The sequence below is a fragment of the Thermobia domestica genome, chromosome 13 (assembly GCF_964235325.1).
Source record: "Thermobia domestica chromosome 13, izTheDome1.hap1.1, whole genome shotgun sequence".
NCBI lineage: Eukaryota > Metazoa > Arthropoda > Insecta > Zygentoma > Lepismatidae > Thermobia > Thermobia domestica.
This window is the reverse complement of record NC_137466.1, coordinates 160,168,236-160,188,427: the sequence shown is the minus strand read 5'-3', so window position 1 is coordinate 160,188,427 and position 20,192 is coordinate 160,168,236. Positions and strand designations below refer to the sequence as shown.

Below are 20,192 nucleotides of genomic sequence, written 5' to 3'. Positions count from 1 at the left end.
CGGCCCGGTCGAATCTGCACAGCTGTCATTCTTCGCAATTAAGAGCGTCTTGATCAACTCATCCGTGCTGGTCGTCGGATAACGACCAGAGAATTGTGTACAATGCGGAATATCGGCTGTAATGCCTTGGGGGTAAAATGCTGGAACATCAAAGCTGTAAAGAAGTGGTTAGTCTCAACTGGTTCCGATTTCTACAAGCGCGGCATGCAGGTTCTGCTTCATCATTGACAAAAAAGGCATAACGATTGGTGGGAACTACGTGGAAAAATGACTGTCTGTAGCTGAAATATTGCTCTGTTTAACTGTGCTGTTATTATTTATGTATCTCCATTGACTTCAATGAAAAAAAAAAAAAATAGGAGGCATTACTTTCGGAATGACCCTCGTATATACCCCTTGTTTCTACTTTACAAATGGAATTTTTGAAAACTTGCAACACGTGTTCACTCATTTTCACTTTTGAGTAGCGATGGGAGAGAAAAAAGTATGGTGATCGTGAAAAATAAGGTCTAAATAAGTAAATCGAATTCGAGATTTTAACGGATTTACTTGTTTCAGGGCCCCTACATACCTGTCTATCTGTTCGTCTTGATGTATACCAGTGGCGGCTCTACAGGGGGCAAGGAGGGGTGACCGACACCCCAAATTTTTCTCAGTCACCCTTCGCGCCCCAGTTTTCTATGTACAACTGGTGAATAATGTAATAATAATAATAATAATAATAATAATAATAATAATAATAATAATAATAATAATAATAATAATAATAATATGTACAATCGATAATAATAATAATATTGAAAGCAAAACAAGTGTGGCTGCCTCGCCTAGCCAAAATTTTTCTTGCTTCCTCTCTTGCCTCCCTACTATTATGAGTCTAGCGCCACTACTGATTTAAATATAGGGCCTACACACATCTAGAGGCCATGTTGTTCAACGTTTCTGTACCAAATTTTAATCTTAATATATTTCTTGAAATCATGTACAGGATTTCTCGAATTTCTTGCCCTAAACATAAGGACAATTCACTGAAGGGTGAAAAAGAGTAATTGCGATTTTCACAGAAACGGCTCTAAAGATTTTGTTCATTTTTCATATATCAATACTTCATTAACAACTCTATAATATAGTATAAGCAAGGGTAAACGCGAGGGAACGTGTTTTAGAAGTGAGGGGGAACACAAGGGACTGCGTTCCCCCACTTCCAGAAAATATTAATGGCGTCCTACCACTTCCTATAATATTACAATGGGCAAAGATAAGCACGGGGGACGGCGTGACGTTATGACACCTCTTACCTTGTCAGATCCAATTTTACCCCTGAGTATAAGAAGTTTCTCTGCGGAAAGTTTACTCTTGGAGGTGTTTTTCTCGAACGATCTTCTCAAAAATGACTCGGGCAATTTCGTTCATATTTCATAAATAAATGTTTCATTAACAAAACCTATAAATATTTTTTTCATTTTTTTTTAAATTACGAAGAATAGTTTACTCTTGGGATGTTTTCTTCGATACAAAGTTTTCTAATAACACTTATAATTTTATTGATATTTTGTTAATAAATGAAATGAAATGAAACTTTTGAGTTTTACGTCCCACGTTTATGCCGGTTAGGCTAAAGGAGATGATGATGATGAGAAATGAATGAAATGGTGGAATGAAGAAAGTGGGAGGAAACGGGAGAACCCCGAGGAAGCCCACGCACACGGTGTTTGTCCACCACAAAATTCAGTTGGCGGGAGCAGGGTTTGAACCCGGGACACCATGCACGAGAGGTGAATGCTCTACCGCTGAGCCACCGCGGCCCCTTGTTAATACTGTAAATGTTTACGTAGTATAACTACAGCTTAATGACTCCATATGCGAATCGAGAACGAGAAAGTTTAGTGCGGTGGTCTGTACGAGGATATATATCGTACTCTTTAATGATCGTGAGGATATATATCGAATTTCACATCTTCAAACCAGCACCAAATGGTGTTCTCCTAAATGGGTAAAAATTATAGTAAAATAAATACCATTCTTAATAAATATAATATTCCATAATTCCAATGAAAGACAAGTCTAGCACATTCAAGTTAAGAATCCCCAAATTAGCCATTTTCTGAGTAAAGGATCGAAAATTTTAATACTATAAGTCGAATTTTTGGTCTTCGATTAATTTCAATTAGAACTTTACACACTGAATTTCAAATTTGAACATAAGCGAATACTCAAATTGATTTTTGCTGTATACAGAATTGGAAATTTAAATACCATAGAAATTGCTCACTTCCCGAATAGCGAATAGAAGCAGACAGTTGATTAGGCTGCCGAAAGAGCATCATGAAGAAGGTAAGTGTTCGCAAATTTTTCTTATCACCTAGGTGCCAGTTCTCAAAACTAGGCACCATAATAATACAATTTGATATTTGGGCCTACTTAATTTTATTTTGGATTTAAATTATCTAGGCGCCAGGCTCGTATTTCCAATCGCGATGGTTATCTGGCGCCCGGTATTTTTCGAGCTTGAACAAGAGGAATATGGCAGAAATTCATTATGTATTACATGTGTTGTTACTTTGAAACTTCAACATTTTCTTTTCAATAATCTCACACGAAATACGTAGTGTTCTAAGCATATGAACGTAAGTTTATTTATATTCTTCTCTCGTCAGATCTAAGTGTGAGTAATGTTTGGTATATGGTGGTACAGTTGGAAAGTATTATTGCATTTGGTATATTTTCGGAGGTCCACAAGTTAAAAAAAGCAAATCATAAAAGCAAATGTTTCAAGAGTTCAACACTTGTTAAGTTTCGTTGGTCTAGGTTGGTTTCACTAGAACAGAATATTGTGTACTGTATTACTCATCATGATCTTACTAACGTTCATAATAATCATTGGAGATGGTGGATCAATGGTAAAATGCTCACCTGTAGTGCGAGAGGTCTCTGATTCGATACTAGGCTATTAAGTTTGAGGTGGACAACATCGAGTTGTGCGTTTTCTACCGTTTCTTCACACATGACCTTCCCGCTAATTTATATATATAGGGGAGGATCCAATGGGGGCTATAGAAGCTATAGCCCCTTCCCTTGACGCTCAGGTATACACTGGATAAAGCGGCAAACTATGGTTTAGCCCCTCCCTTGATCATATCCTGGATCCGCCACTGTATATATATATATAATCATTTACTTTCCTCAACCATCCGGCTTTCTTAGCCTCCAGGGCATAAACGTGGGACGTGAAACTAGAAATTTCATTCAGTAATCAGCTTATTTTAACTAATTTGTTATCATTACTTTGCTTGTCATACTTATTTACTTGTTAGTTTAAATTTTAACTTGTGTTCAAAACACTTCAATCGACCCGTAAATGTTCATCTGGACTACTGTAGTATAAACAATTTACGAGTAAATTTCATTGGATAAAGAAAACGTTGGTAAGCGAGAAGATATGGTAAAATGATATTGCTAATGTTCAAAGTAGTTCGATAATAACACTGGAAAATTATCAGAAAACTCATGAATATGATTATCATCTTATGTTTAGGCCTACGGGTACTAGTGTTGAATTGTCTGGTAAATTTCTTCTTGCTGTCCCCTGAACCGCTGAAGGCATAACTGTCTAATTCACGACGAACAAATACATCAGAAATTAGCACTCAACTATCAAATCACTGTGCTTTTATATACATTTAAGAATGAATAAAATTCGCATCATAAGGTTAGTTGGTAACTCAAACATAAGGACATTAATTAGTGTATTAACTCAGAACGAAGTTACACAACGAACGGTTAATAGAATTTAAAATATTACATACAGAGAAATTAATTTTAAAGCTAAATCTTATGCTTTGTAAACAGGGAGTGCAGTAAATTTTAGTTTAGATTTGGATGAAAACCAACATACTTTTATCTGCGAAGAAAGAAAGAAAGAAAAAGAACAAGAAGCGTTAGCAAAATATTTAGATTGCGCCATTATATAGCAAATTGTTGGCACTTTAGTTTGGCAGACACAACTTTGTAAGGAGAAATATTTGAAATGATGCCACAATGTGAGTCGTATTTCGATAATATTTATGCTTCGTATGAATGATCCGGCAATATATTTCCATTTTTTTTTTTTTTTTTTTTTTTTGTTTTATTTGTATTAGAAACTCAGTCCAAACAGCAACCCACAATGCTTTGTTTTATTCTTGTTATTTATGTTTCCTCCCCAAGTTTTGTCTTAAGTTTCTTGACATTGTAGGTATAGGCCTACTAATAAATAAATAAATAAGCTCCTAGTGCAACAGCCTTTATTGTGCCAGGGCTTACCAGCCGGCTTGTGGCTCTCATACTTTCAGGGTGACGTATGGTCAGCACATCAGTTCCCCTCGCCATTAATGCTAGATTTTTAGACCGGAGTTCGCTACTTCTTTCGAGTAGTTCCCCAATAGTCCTCATGATGATGGGTAGATACCAGAGATGGATCGTGGGTCAATATTGTCAGTGGACCAATGGGTCAAGATTTGTGTGTGGGTCAGTAAGTCGTGGGTCAACAGTACGTGACCCACCATCCACCGTGATTCACCGACCCGCTACGAACCCACCGACCCACTGTGCTCAGTGCATTGTAGATAGCATCTGAACACTGGTGAATTTGTCTGCGTTTCACTTTCAAGGCCTCCATTTTTTCTTCCTTTTACATTTGTTTCTATTTATTTACCTGAGATGAGTATATCTAAGTGAAAAGGAGCTTCAGGCACTTTTGGGTATTGATCCTTGTAATTGTAATAATGGCAATAGGACTTACTACTTGGCTTTCGAGACACAGTCGAATTTTACAGTTTTTTTTCTTCTTTACGTTGGCCTACTCTACTTTAATTTGAAACTCAAATTTCATCCTATTTTCTACTGAAAAACATCTGTAATTCAACAATTATATATGAAAATTAAATTGAAATTCATCGTAATATGCCCATGATAAACACTTTACCATTTTATATCGTAAAGGTAAGATCTACGGGTATTGTAACAGAGCGATGCTGTGCGATTGACCGTAGAAATTCAAACTTCTATTAGTAATTATAATTTCACAGTCTTCTTTTATTACAAGCATAAATTCCTTTAGTCAGTGAAGAGGAAGGCGTGGATCATGGGTCAAGTAGATGACGATGAGTTTTGGTGGGTCAGAATGGGTTACAGTGGATTGTAGGTCATGGTGGGTCACGATGGTTAGTGGGTGATGGGGTCATGAGTCAACTTTTCATTGATCTACGTCATCTCTGGTAGACGCCGCAATGACAAACCATCTGGTGACTACGAACAGGTACAGTAAGTACTAACAACATCGTACTAAAAACTTAAAGAAGCAACTAAGCACATAAAGAAACCTATTTTTAAAATTATAATTGTGGTCTTTAATGTTTTTTTTCTCCCAAGAAGTTTGTTTACGAGTGTATTATATGAAAACTGACACATGGAAATTTTTACTGATGTCTTCAACGTCATTAATTAGTAACGAACCAGTGAACAATACTCGTAACAGGAGAAAAAAAAGTTGCGCGATTCCGTTCTATATGGTAATTAGAGACGAGGGTCGGGGTATGAAGTAGAGACGAGACTCGGGCTTGGAGGCAGAGGAAGTTCGGGTGCCAGAGCCGTAGGGATAAGACAGGCATGTGAAGGAAGCACAGAGAAAACTCGATAAATTGGAAATCTTTTGCAAAATAGAGCGTTTTAAAATACCACTACACTTTGGTAACGGCTTATAATATTGGGATTCTTCTTTAAAAATTATTCGATGTGCTAACTGTAAGTAAAAGTTGACCTATTTCTTTTATTCTTTAAATAAATAAGTCAAACCAACGTTAAACTCAAAGTTCGTAAAAGTACAGTAAAATCTTGGTTATCTGCTGAATTGTGTGGCGCGGCAATTACGGATAAGCTAATTCCGCGGATAATCCGCAAAGTGACTGAAAAAGGACACAGGTCAACAAGAAAATGCTTTTGAATATATTATATTTAAAGGGTTTATACTCACAATTATATCTTAGTAAACAATGGTAAAAAGTGAGCACTAACACATTTGTTGGTTCACTTCTTCACAAAAAGAATCGGTCAAGTGTTTTTGTTTTTTCATGTTAGAACACCTCCTCTATATTTGTAATTGAAGTTTTTTTTTTTTTTTTTTAATATTTTGACCAAGCTATTTAAAACATTTTCTTTTAATTTTGTAATATATTGTCATAGATAAGAAGAAAAAAGTACTCTTTCCATCTTAATATTAGCCTCCCATCTGCACCTAGGTCTTCCTAATGGTCTTTTTCCCAATTAGATTTCCAGTTAAAATTCTGAAAGTATTCCTACTTTCTTCCATTCTGGGAACATGACCTATCCACCTGAGCTTCCTAGATTTAAGGACCGAACAATGTTTGGTAAACGGTCTAAATTATGCAGTTCCTCGTTATGAAGTTACTGTCATTCGCCATTCTCGTCCCTCTTGGGTACTAATATTCGCGTTCAGGATTTTTATTTTTTAAGTACTTTTAGACTGTGTTCTTCCCTCAAGTAAGCAACCATGTTTCGATACTATACAACACAACAGGCATAATTATCGTTTTATACCTATTATTTTCGATTCGATATATTATTATTTTAATTATTTGTTCATTGTATGAATGACATAAAAATAATTACTGTTAAGAGTCTTCATCCCGGCGAAATTAAAATACCGCTAATTTTACAGTAATTATGTGATATCTTCAAATAGATAAAATATAATTGAAATATGGAACAAGAGCGCCCTAGACAATGTTATTTTGCGTGAGGTACCGTTATCACAAGTCACCTAGTGGCTTTCCGTTTTCAACTGTTTAGAAACGCGAAAATAAATGCCGATTTTCAAAATGGCTCGAAATCGAAAGCAGATAAGTGAGTGGTGATAACGGTATCTGATGTAAAATAATATTGTCTAGGGCGCTCTTGTTCCACATTTCGATTATCTTTTATCTATTTGAAGATATCACATAATTACTGTAAAATTAGCGGTATTTTAATTTCGCCGGGATGAAGACTTAATTGTACAAAAACAAATATTTGAACAAATAATTATACCCTACTTTATTCAAATATAATTATGCGAATAATTCTTGGTTTGTCCAATCAATCATTCATTTATTCAAATAATTCTTGAAAAAAGCAATCGAAAATGGTAATTCTCTAATTGTCATTACCCAAAAATCTATGTCTTAACTGATAATCGAATCCAAAACACCACACATACAAAAGACACACATGCTAAACATTGCACTTCATGTGTGAGGACATTTTCGTGCTTATTAGTACAACAATTGAATAGAATTTGATTTTTTTAAAAAAATACTTACTAGATGATTAAAATAATAAGCTGAGGGAGTTCTGAAAATAAATTACAACACGTAAAATCGTAAAAATGTCACATCAATGGAAACATTTTGTAAGTTATTACAGAAAACAAACGATTTGGAACTTTTTAGTAGTAAACTACAAGTAGAAATTTGCAATTTTGATTTTTAACATTTAAATATATACGTATTCATTAACATATTAATAACAAGAGTAGCAATGCGTCTTATTTTTTTTAACAAGATAAAATTTTTAAAAAATAGTTTTAAATATTAAAACTTTTAAATATCAACATTCATTTTACAGAATATTTTGTTTGATTACATTTGAAATATAATGTAAACTTACTTCTAAAACGTGATTCTTCCTTTAAAAAGAAAAAAGTCATTACTACACAAGGATGATATATAGGCCTACTGTATGTTAATGAAAAATTAATTTATTTATAGTCAGCATGAAAGGCACTGACAGAATTTTCTCACGTATAAAGGATAAATTTGCATTGTGTTTGCAGTTCAAGAGAAATTGAGTGATAAAAATTTCGTGTTTAGTACGAAAAACTATATATATAGTAAAACTGGTTTAAACTTGGCATGGTTGTTCCACATGAAGCTTCTAGCTGTAAGACTTTATATATAACATTTTCAGTAAAATTTCAACGAATCACTAACATTTTGCCATATTATATACTGTTAAATTACAACTAAACACAAGTAGAAAAATAGGTTGATATAATATAAATATTTTCAAAACAATCATTAGTTATTATTATTACTATTGGTCAATATTATAATATCAATCATTCTTAGGAGCCACGATGGCTCAGTGGTCCACCTCTGATGTGTGGGCTTCCAGGTTCGATCCCAGCTCTAGCCAAGTGAACTTTATGGTGGACAAACGCCGTGTGCGTGGTTTTTTTTCTGGGTTCTCCCGTTTCCTCCCACTTTATTCATTCTATCATTCCATTCATTTCTCATCATCACCGTCTCCTTAGCCTAGCCGGCATAACTGTGGGACGTAAAACTGAAAGATTTCCCTTCATTTCATCAATCATTATTAGTTTAACATCTGCAGTATTTTTTGCAACGTGCTTCATTGTAAGGTGCCAATGTTGTACTGGCAGTAGACTTGCCAATAACCTACTATTTCAGGTTGCATATGAAGTGTCGGATTTTTCGGGAACGTAAGTTGAATATTTCCAAACAGATCAGATATTTGGAGCAAAGAACCTATGGAATAAATATAGCGTAAGTCAAATGCTGTGATTGACACATGCCCCCTAACGGCAAAAATGTTCATTCTTCTCAATGGATATTCTCAACAGTGTATGGTTAAATACACTGCACGAAGAAGTTCTGCAATGCGTAACTCTCTTCAGTGAACAAAAATGTATTGATGGATAGAACTCTGAGAGAGTTTGCGAGGATATCCGCATCATTATAGTTTTTAGCGGATATATTTTAGTTCGTGTGCGGATGACCGATAGAATTGTGAGTATTAGTGAAAATGCAACAATTTTACTGATCATTCTTTTAAACATTATTAATTAATTATTTACATCTTGCAATAAAGTGTGATTACCCTTTCAAGACAAATAACCACAAGAACAAAGTTTTGTTTCAAAGTTAATTCCTCTCCTTTAAAACGACATAATAATGATACGAAGTGCTAATCTTATTCTACGACAGTTGGTATGAGGTGGCTTAATTTTTCTTTTTTCTGGGGAAGGGTATTTAACCTCCATTTTATCTTTGTCTTCTGACCAAAGATACTTATGAGCTAAGAAAAACAAAAACAAAGGCTTTGCTCTAAAATTGACGGATATGGTATTATCAACTTCACAATTCTCTTGTCAGAAATCTGTATTTAGTGGAATTGACTCCTAAATGCATTAAGTGAAAAATGAAATGAAATCTTTAAGTTTTACGTCCCACGGTTGTGCCAGCTAGGCTAAAGAAGACGATGATGATGAAAAATGGATGCAAGGGTGGAATGAAGAAAGTGAGAGGAAATCGGAGAACCCCGAGAATACCCATGCACACGGTGTTTGTCCATCACAAAGCTCACTTGGCATGAGCTGGAATCGAACCAAGGACCCCATGCACTAGATGTGAATACTCTACCACTGAACCACCGATGCCATAACGTTTCCCGTTTCCTCCCACTTTCTTCATTACATCATTTCATTAATTTCTCCTTAGCTCTGTTTCCTTTGGACAAACGGTATAATCATGGGACGTAAAACTAAAAGATTTCAGTCCTTTTTCGATACCTCATAATAGCAGAATTTAAGATTTGCTACTGAAAAAAAGAAAAAGAAAGAAAAAGTAACACTAGATTTTTTTAATTTACCTTGGGTTTTATTTCTAATTTTGAAAAAAAAATATGAGAATGGGTCCACTAACGGGGTTTTATTTCTGTGGTGATGGACCTTCTGGTTTGTTAAGACATACGAGTTAGCTAGTTAGCTGGATGGTAACAGCAAACCAATAATCCGTGTTACAATAGTGGAAACCCTTTGTCTTTCCTTTATATTTTGATTAACGCAGCGAATAGCAGGTGTGAATTGTGCAGATGCATTAGCTTATTAACTGTTTCAACACTTCAGCCATATTGTTCTTTCGTTGTTTGTTAATCATACGTTGCTTTCTTCTTGTGTAAGCTCTCTCTCTCTTTCCCTTTCCGTTTTAAATTTATTGTGTCCGAAGGAGGGGAAGGGTTAAAGCAAAAGCAATGGTTCATATATGAAAGAACCTAAACAAGCAGCCACTTCTAAATAGCCTTAGCGACCAACCATATTGATTTACAACCCAAGGTAGTTGTTTTTCAGGGTTTGTTACGTTTATATTGGAGTATACGGATGGACTTCGGTGAATTACCGAGGACAGAAAACTTCAGTGTTACTAACCTACAGCAGTGATTTTAATTGTTTTTGGTATATAGATTCTGCAGTGTTGCCTAAATCACAAAATGAGAACTAAGTGATACATACTTCTTGTTATGTGTAAGAACTGGTAAATGGCATACAATACAAAATTAAAACATTCTTCTAATTTTTGATAGCGCGTTTAGCACGGGGCAGGGCCATGGGCCCAACAATTACTTTCCTTATCGGGCCGTGTAGGCCGCCTCTATCTTCCAGAGACTTTCTCAAACTCTCTACTTTTCTTTCAACTTGTTCCTGTTTGTATTGCATAGTACCATATTATCAGCAAACACCGTACACCAGGGAGCTTGTTCTCGAACATCTGGAGTTATAGCGTCCATGACAATTTTGAAGAGGTATGGGCTGAGCCTTGGTGTAATCCAACCCGAACAGGAAATTGACGTGTTAAGTCTCACACTACTTGTTACTTGCGTCATAGCTCCTGTATACATATCTTGGATTACCCTTATTTATATCTGGCACTTCTTTCTTTCTGAGACATCTCCATAATTCTTCACGTGGTACTCTGTCGAATTCCTTTACCAAATCAATAAAGACAATGTACAATCCTTTTTGTTTTTCTTGATGTATTCCCATAGTACTGTTTTCTTCTTTATATACACACACACACACACACACACACACACACACACACACACATATATATATATATATATATATATATATATATATATATATATATATATATATATATATGCACTGGATTACAGTACATCTGAAGTAGGCATATCATTGATGGTTAAGTATAAAAGTACAATAAACAGTAGCAAGGTAAATTACATGGATTGACTTATACTTATAGATTACACTTTCGCAGTTATTTATCTTGGTATAAAAATTGCGTCCGTTGTACTCTTTCCTGGCATAAATTCAAATTGTTCTTCTTCCATTAATGTTTCCTCCCGTAATCACACATCAACAATTTTGTCCCAATTTTTCGTTGTATGTGGCATTACTTTGATTCCTCTACACTTTCCAGCCGTGTACACCTCCCTTCTCCTTAAAAATGGGTAGAATAACACTATCCTTTAATTGAATTGGCGTTTTACCTTGTTCATAAATTGTCTGCATTAGATCCCATACGATATCTATACCCAAACTCTTCTACTGGTACGCCATCTGGACTTATCGCTTTTCCCGTCTTTATTTGCTTTAATACTTTCGCTACTTCTTTCTGGCTCACTCTTGGTTTTGCGCCAAGATTTGAAGTTCCATCGATGAAAACTTTCCTAGAATTTTCTTCATTTAAAAAGTTTTTCGAAACATCTGGCCCATCTCTCTTTGATCCGATCTTTACCGGTAAGTACCAATCCTTGATCATCTTTCATTTGTCTATCCTTTGTTGCCTTCTCTCTAGTTTTTGCCGACTCTTCATTTCACTGCCTCCTATTGTATCTATCCACGAACTTCCAGTCTTAGCCGACCATTTTATGTTACGGGGCCACGCTTCCACCATTTATTTCCTAGCCCGTTATTGATTTACTTGATATATTGTTTTCGGCACGAAATGTAATCAATTTGATTTTCTTATCCACTACTCTTGTAAGTCAAAAGATGCTCCATCCTCTTCTTAAAAAAAAAAAAAAAAATGCAAATCGCCAAATTGAATGTCGTCGTAATGTCTATCACTCTTTCTCCTTCTTTGTTCCTTTCTTCCGCACACGCCACCCACCGACATGCTCATTCAAGTCACCATCCTCAATTATTTTTTCCTCTATCGGGATACTGTGGAGATCGTGATCCAAATCTTCCCAGAATTCTGTCTTATCTTCCTTCTCGCAGCCTACTTGCAAAGCATATGGGTATACTACATTGCTCACTTTGTCCCTGCATGTCTTGATGTTCATCATCCTGTCGCTCCTGTTCACAGCTACTACATTAGATCATTACAAAGAACAACCCCTATGCCATTTCTTCCTTGTCGATTTGCTCCATTATAACGCAACTTAAAGCCATCGACTAGCTCTCATGCCTTATTCCTTTTCCATCTTATCTCTTGCATGCACAGGATCCTCAACTTCTTTCTTTCCATCAGATCTCCAATCTTACTTTCTGGTTCCTACAATAAGTGTCCCCACCTTTACCTTCATGAGGAACTAGCTTCTTTAATCGAGGCTGTCCTTGACTCAGTAAATTATAGGAAAGGAGAAGACCCCATAAGAAAAGCTATGGAGCCGGTGTCCAGTGTCTATCAGAACTTCATGTATAGTCTTGAGTGGAACAGCTGACTATTATCGCTATCGGTGAATCCCTAAGCCATAGTGTGAACACAACTATTAATTTTAAGTTACGAATCAATAGCATCGTCCACCTTGGAATGACACTAACAAGTAAGAATACACTTTGATGCAATTGTGTGAGTTGGGTTGCATAACTTGCAGGGGTGATTCTGTCTAAACCAGCAACTAAAATTAATAATAAAAAATGACGAGATAGTATTTAAGATAAGTTATAAATAGTTGGCTTATGCACATAGAAGGCAAAACGAGCATCAAAAGTACAACAATGCCATACTGATACAATGATATACTGTACAGTAAGCTGAAGCAATGATAGCTGTATACATACATCATACAATACATTTAGTTATAAAAAAAATGTATCGAGAATGGTTTCTTGCAATAGATTCAGCGCCCCAGGAATAGGCTCCATCTCTTCTACTGACCCTCTCTAAGAAAGTACCCTGTATTATTCAGCGAATTTTATTGGGAAGGAAACACACCATGCTTTTTGCATAAATATTCGGTATTATTTACAGGAGTATGGAGAGACGTGCACAGTTTCCAAACTCCAGACAGGTTCTCCTCCCTACTAAGGAAGAATAGCATTAAAGCTGGTTCATTTTAGGTACATTGTATATATGGACTAATTTTTGTCAATTTTCAAAATGCTCATTCCAAGCATCTATTAGTTATTTGTACTATAATTGCATTATAACAGCTCACATTATCCTATTTTCAATTCCCAGTGGAAGTACACCCAATAGTAGGAAGACTGGAATTCAGCATCGTTTATTTGGCAATTTGGGAACTATTTGAATTCAGGTACGTCATTAGAGGAAGAGTTTGAGCGGCACATTTAAAAAAAAATGAATTGTATACTAATGTACTACGTAAAATTCTTATGCCAGCCGACAATCTTACTCCCCTCCCCCTTTGCAAAACCTGAAATGACGGTACTATTTGAATTACGAGGTAACTAATTTCACTGTAGGAAGCTAGAAATATCAACCATAGTAATCCATGTTTAGTAGTCTTCCAGAAAATTTTATCTAGGGGGGAGGGCAGTGGCGGATCTAGACCAGGGCCGGGGTGCCTAGGCCCTCCAGTTTTTTTGAGTGACAAATATAATTTAAGCTATTATTTATATATTTTTGAAAGTTTATAGTAAGCTCATGATATACCTATCATAGTTTGGGTTGTGGCTGCCCACTCCCCAGTTTTTACCTTCTATCCGCCACTGGGGGAGGGGTAGAATCAAATGTCAGGAGTTGCACTGGGACACTATTTGCTAACGGAAATGCCCTCCCACTTTAATATATATCTTAGCCTGGGGGGGGGGAGCGGTTTCCTACTTCGAGGAGGGAATAGTTCCTCAGGAAGTATGCGTGAAAGAAACACTGCCGAGGAGGTTAGTTACACAAGGGGGAAAAAAAACGTATGAATGATTTTCTCGAAATTATACGTAGTGTCAGAGCCAATTTTGTGGTTCGAATCATTAGTCTTTCCAATCATTAGCTTAAAAGTAACTCTAAACTCCTGAAAATCACATAATTCATACTAATTAAATTTTAGCCTTCTTTCTTTTTCTTTCGTGCATCTGCGCTCTTGACTTTAAAAGCTCAAAAAATCACTGAAAACTTTTTTTTTTCTCTTTTTTCTCCATCCATGTATTATTTATTTACGTTCTTGTCAACTTTCGAGGAACGGAAAAGATCGTCGAAGAATGGAACGCGAGTTTCGAGCGGGCAAAAGGGTCAGGTCAGAGGGGAGAGTGGAAGAAAGTTTTTCTTGATTATCCTGGATCCTCCGCCAGTGTTTTGTGTCGTTGTCGTTGGAGGCCGCTCACAGCGGGATCTGGCGGGCTGAGCTTAAGCAAGCGAGTTGTGTGTGTTGCGTACGTAGTGGTGTGTGTGTGTGTGTTTCTTTCCATCCTCTCACTCCGACCGTGCGTCAGTCAGTCACTCAGTAGTAGTGGAGGAGAGGTTGGTTTGTTGGTCGCGCAGTGCGTCGTGGTCGTCGTGGTAGTGGTGGTGGAAAAAGCAAATAGTCGTGGATTGTCATGACGTTCGAGCATTCAGTACGATTTGGTCGCGTGGTGTGAAAGCATGGGTGGTCATTGCACCATGCAACAACTATCGTGGTGGTGTATGGTGTGTGTCCTTATAGCAGGATGGGGAGGAGTCACTCTCGGCGAAGGTAAGATAGTCATTCGTCGTCAACTATTTAATACGAACTTATGTGCTTGACAATATCATAATAAATACTTACATGATACATCGTAATGAGGAAACAGATTTATTTTTAAGTAGTTCCACGTGACTTAAGAAAACTTAACAAAAATGTTGATAGTACTGACAATAAAAGTTTTCTTCAAATTTCTTTGGAAATTTATGCAGTTGATAAAAGAGTTTGACTAGTACGAACTAGCAATTATTGTATGTAGACATTTCCGTTTCCGATGAGTTTTCCTTGTTTGTTCTGTTTGTTTATTTAGTTAATTACTGTTATTCTGTTATCAATAAATATATACTCCTGCCGCATGAACTTTAACAGTGAAACTTACTTCCTGTAAACATGATTAAATCGTCCACTTACGCGAATTTGTCATGATTCTACTCCCTATGTGCTCATGTTTCGAATGACAAAAATATATATTTTTTTAAACTTATTATTATAACGTTTTCGTTTCATGTGTCCGACCTAATTTCGGATTTCACCCAAGGGAGGTGTTTCATTACACAAGAGGCTGAAAAGTTGTACTGCAAAATTACTAGTAAACCACATTTGAACACGATCGGTGATATCGCCCCGGAAGAGAATTTCATAGCTCCACGGGAAAATTTTCCTTCCCGGATCAATCCCGAAATAACAGTAACTGAATCACCTGTAATGAATGTTGGAAGTTAAACTTAGAATAATGTTTCGGGGATAACTACTTATTAATTTCTTTTACTTTCTTTTTTCTTTTTTGTTCTCACCGAGAAATGAACTCCGGGTCATTCGTTACAAGATAAAATAACAATTAAAAGCACTTGGTTATACGTGGAAAGAAGCAGCATCTGAGTTTGAACTAGAGCCAAAAGTACAGAACATTAACCCGCGTTTTATCATCAAAAGTTCACGAACTTCGAACGAAGACATATCTTTTACATTTGTTTCTATCAACATTACAAGTAAATTACACTCAGAAACAGTGGAGATAAAATGTATTAGGTTATAAAGTAGGATTCAAAATAGATTTGGGGTTTTAGATACGAATTTAGACTACACATGTTATTACTCAACTAACTTCTATAAAAAATGAATAGATTTATGTAGGAGTAATGGAATTGTGAAAATATAAAACGCCATCACAATAGAGACGGATCTAGCTTGGGTTCGGGGGGTCCAAGCCTCCCAGTTTTTTGTGACAAAAATAATTGAAGATATTAGTATATATTTTTAAAAGGTTATAATAAACTCATGATATGCCTCTCATAGTCTGGATTGTGGTCCCTCCCCCGCCAGTTTTTTATTTTTATTTTCTAGATCTACCTCTGCTTCACACGATATATCTTTCAGTCAAGGTATGTAGCGTATGCAAGTGCCATAATTTTATTTATTGTTTCAATTTATTAAATGAGTGGGCAATATCCATCTCTAACTCCCTTGCGGTAATTACCTTGTAATGCAAAGAATAGATGTGTTTAATTTTGTAAGCATGTGTGATAGATACCGTACAATGCTAATGAAGTATGGATCCGAACCGAAAATTGAAGTCAAGATCGCATGGATAAGGATGCTGTATTTCAAAAGTCAAAATCCGGTACACTATGCTTTTATCTTTAAAATACGTGTAGGAAATATAAATACAAAAACCTAGAAAAATAAATAAATAAATAAATAAATAATGATATCAATAAGTAAAATATCTAATTATTCAGATGTGCTTGCTTCTGCTCCATTTTCAATGTTCTGGATGCGCGTGTATGAGTACTTGCCTGAATCATGCAGTTGTTGAAGTAATTTCTTTTCTTTAAATTTGAGTTGCTATATGCATAAACTGAAGAGATTTTCTTTTTTAATGTTGAGAAAAAGAACTATTTTTCTCTTGTTCGCCGAAAACTAGGACTTTTATGCCTTCCGAAATTCTTTTCTAGGCGTAGGTGTCTATTCCGATACGATATTCCGGAAATTTCGGGACTATAACAACTATACTCATGGAATAAAAAAAGTTCCTCATCCTCTGAGCAATCATTCAGGAAATTTAAACCCACCTGTCAGCAATAAGAGAATAGAAGCTATCAATATAAACCATTAATATTGTGCACTTTGTAGTGAAGCACCTTAATGCATTAATTAAGGAATCAAGCATTTATCCGCATATTATGTAGAGCTAGAGACAGACACAAGTGCTTTCCACAGTGCTCCCCAAATGCTTCCCAAATTTTCGATTGCTTCAGATGGTCTATATTTACTTCACTTTTAGTTCATGTTTGGTATAAAATGTTTTATGAAAAGTAACGTTAGAACAACAGATCTGATGCAAAAATAAAATAAGTTGTAATGCACAGTGGCCGACCAATCAAAGAAAAAAAGTAGATAAAATTCTCACTAAAGTGGAGCAATATTGACGTGTAGGAAGCTAAATCATCACCAATGACCTTAAATATCCACCACCAAACAACGATAAACCATTTGGAGAAAGCAGGCTACAAAAAGAAACTCGACCTCTCAGTTTTTTGGATTGTATTCTCCGATATTTGAAGTTTAGATAACACATTTAGTAATTAGTAAGTTTAGATGACGAATATATGCTGTGAATAACAATGATCCGATGAAATGAACGTTTGATGAAGCAACATTTCTTGATGTACAGTATATAAACCAAAGATCGTTCTGTTCCTTCGCAGATGCTACCAATAAGTTTAATCAAATAAAGTGTGCATTTCATTTAGAATTGATTATGTACGTTACTGTGAAGAGAAGTCACACAACAACATACACAAAATGTTACTAAACAGTGTAAAATTATCATACACAGGAAATAAATAAATACATAATGTACTCCAGCAGAATAAATAAATGAATAGTATACTCCTGCAGAATAAATAAATAAATAGTATATTCCAGCAGAATAAATAAATAAATAGTATATTCCAGCAGAATGAATAAATAAATAGTATATTCCAGCAGAATAAATAAATAAATAGTATATTTCAGCAGAATAAATAAATAAATAGTATATTCCAGCAAAATTAATAAATAAATGAATAGTATATTCCAGCAGAATAAATAAATAAATAGTATATTCCAGCAGAATAGAAACTATCAATTGCACCAGCTTTGCAACGAACAACATACCTTTTAATACCGTAAAAAAATCGTGTTAATCAGTTTTCTCGAGAACCACACATGATAAGTATTTATCCTCGAGCATGTCATTTTGTTTAGCTGGATGTGACCTATCGATTGATAATAATACATTTTTGTCTTTGTACAATTTTATATAATGAAACAAAAGAACATAAAATTTTAGAGTTTAAATAATATGATAATGATTTTGGACAACATCTCGTTAACCGTTCTTGCGCATGGTTATCTCGTTAGTATCATAATGAAAAACCTAATTATGATAACTTCAGATTCAGTTTCACCTTAATAGGTAGGCATGGTTTGTCATATAGCATCAATTAATATTTAGGTCCTTAACACAAATTTGATTTTCTCATGACTTCTTCGAAAACTACGCATAACGATTTGCACTCAGCCCATATCATTATATTCAGCTCAATGAGATCTGTGGTTTCGTAACTGTCTAGGGCGCCTAGATTTTCACACTAAAAAAAACGGGGATACCTTATGGACATTTTCACTAATAAGAACCGAGATTTCCTGTAAACATTTCCAGTATAGTCATAGTTATGTACAGTCAGCGACAAAAGTTATTTCCGTTTGGTAAAATTTATTTTGGGAATAATGGTTATTGTATGGCTGATATTTTGGGAATAACGCTGGTAGTAACGTACAATCATTACATTCTTTTTTAATTTACTGAAAACTGTACTATTGAAATTTGTTTTTCCATTCTGAAATTATTTACGGAAGTTATTTCACTAAACAGAAAGAACTTTTGTCGCTAACTGTACTTGTTTTTTGCTGAAATATCAGAACCAATTAAATGATAGCAAAGACTTAGCAAAAAGTGAATGACAGAGGATTGATTATTCTTATTAGTTGAGTATTGATGGGTAATATAATCTAGTAATAAAAGCGAGATTATTTATTCTAGCATAACGATATTAGCTTATGTTTTGAAAAGGAAAAAAACTGAACATTTTAAATTTTGAAAAAGAAAAAAAAATTGGCGGACAAATTATCTAAATCTGGGACAATCCTGGCTAAACCGAACCGTCTGGAAGCCTGATAATGTCTCATTTTTGAACTTTTTTTTTTTTTTAACGCTAACAGTATTGTAGAATTAGAAAGAAAATAGTTCACAATGAATATATCAGGGTTGGTCAACCAGGGCCGGATTAAGAGAGGGCTTCGGGGGCCTAGCACCGGGCCTCCAGGTGAACGTGAGCTTCATTCTGATCAAAATCTCAGTTGGCTCTAAAAAGAATCATACAAGATACAGTCATGATCATAAGATAAAAAACGACCAAAAATATGAAACATATTCCCTTAACTTTCCTACTGTACTTTCGCAGAAATGTATTATGCGAAGTGAGCAGGGGCCATATATCTTTTCTAGCCCCGTTCCTACAGATGGGTTAATCCAGCCCTGTGGTCAACCGTTTTACTACAGAAATTACTGGTGGTCTACCTGATCTGTTCATTAGCCCGCCAGAGGGAATCATAAAACAATAAGAATGGTCGACTAGTAGGTCACGATCGACGTGTTGGCCACCTCGGTGCGCTATATACACTACCATTGAAACAAAATTTAGTCTTTCACTTTAACGTCCCACGATGGAAGATTTGATTAAATTTGGAGGCAAGTTACTAGCGATGGAAGGTTGGTGGAATGCGAATGTGTGAGGAAACACGAGTACCCCGAGAAAATCCACAGACTCGATGTGGTCCACCACAAATTTATTTGGCCGGGAATCGAATCAGAGAACCCACACACCAGAGGTAAGCGCTCTACCATTGAGCCTTTTTGAAAAATCAATCGATCATTCCTCAGTTTCCTGAGCACCCAAGTTTCCTATTTAAACCCTTACCAAAGTGAACAGAGATATGACCACATACATATTCAAGACAGTGAAAATTCCGACCACGCTCTTCAGAGGGACTCGAATCCCGAATGAATTGCACCGCATGATCCGAAGCCAAACGCCCGTAACCACTTGGCTATTGCCATTGTGCCTCGCCAACCACTGAAACAAAAAATTAATTTAATGAAAACGTTTCGGAATGTACGAAGAGAACTCTTTATATGGTACTCGACACATAAGTATATGTTAGTCGGGTATCAATATGCATCTGTAAATTGTTTCCCCATTTGTAGAGAGTTGCTAACAATTGAACTGTTAAAACAGAAATAGCGGTGAACGGTTTAAAGTAATTTGTATAATTACGGTCAACTTTACTATGTAACTGCATATTTTCTTCTGTTTGTTTTTGGCACATATTCAACGTTAGGAAAGTCGTTCATCCAGTATAGTGGTTGGTTCGAACCAGAA

General features: G+C 35.6%; 1 protein-coding gene across 1 annotated transcript in view; it reads left to right on the top strand.

Moving 5' to 3' along the window:
- Window positions 1-14,413: 14,413 nt before the first annotated feature.
- The window catches only part of Reck (Reversion-inducing-cysteine-rich protein with kazal motifs), a 286,139-nt gene continuing 280,360 nt past the window's right edge, over window positions 14,414-20,192 (top strand). Inside the window, exon 1 of the mRNA XM_081736752.1 lies at window positions 14,414-14,718. Coding sequence (XP_081592878.1) covers window positions 14,628-14,718 — 91 coding nt within the window. The 5' untranslated portion in view covers window positions 14,414-14,627. The remainder of the gene's footprint in view (window positions 14,719-20,192) is intronic.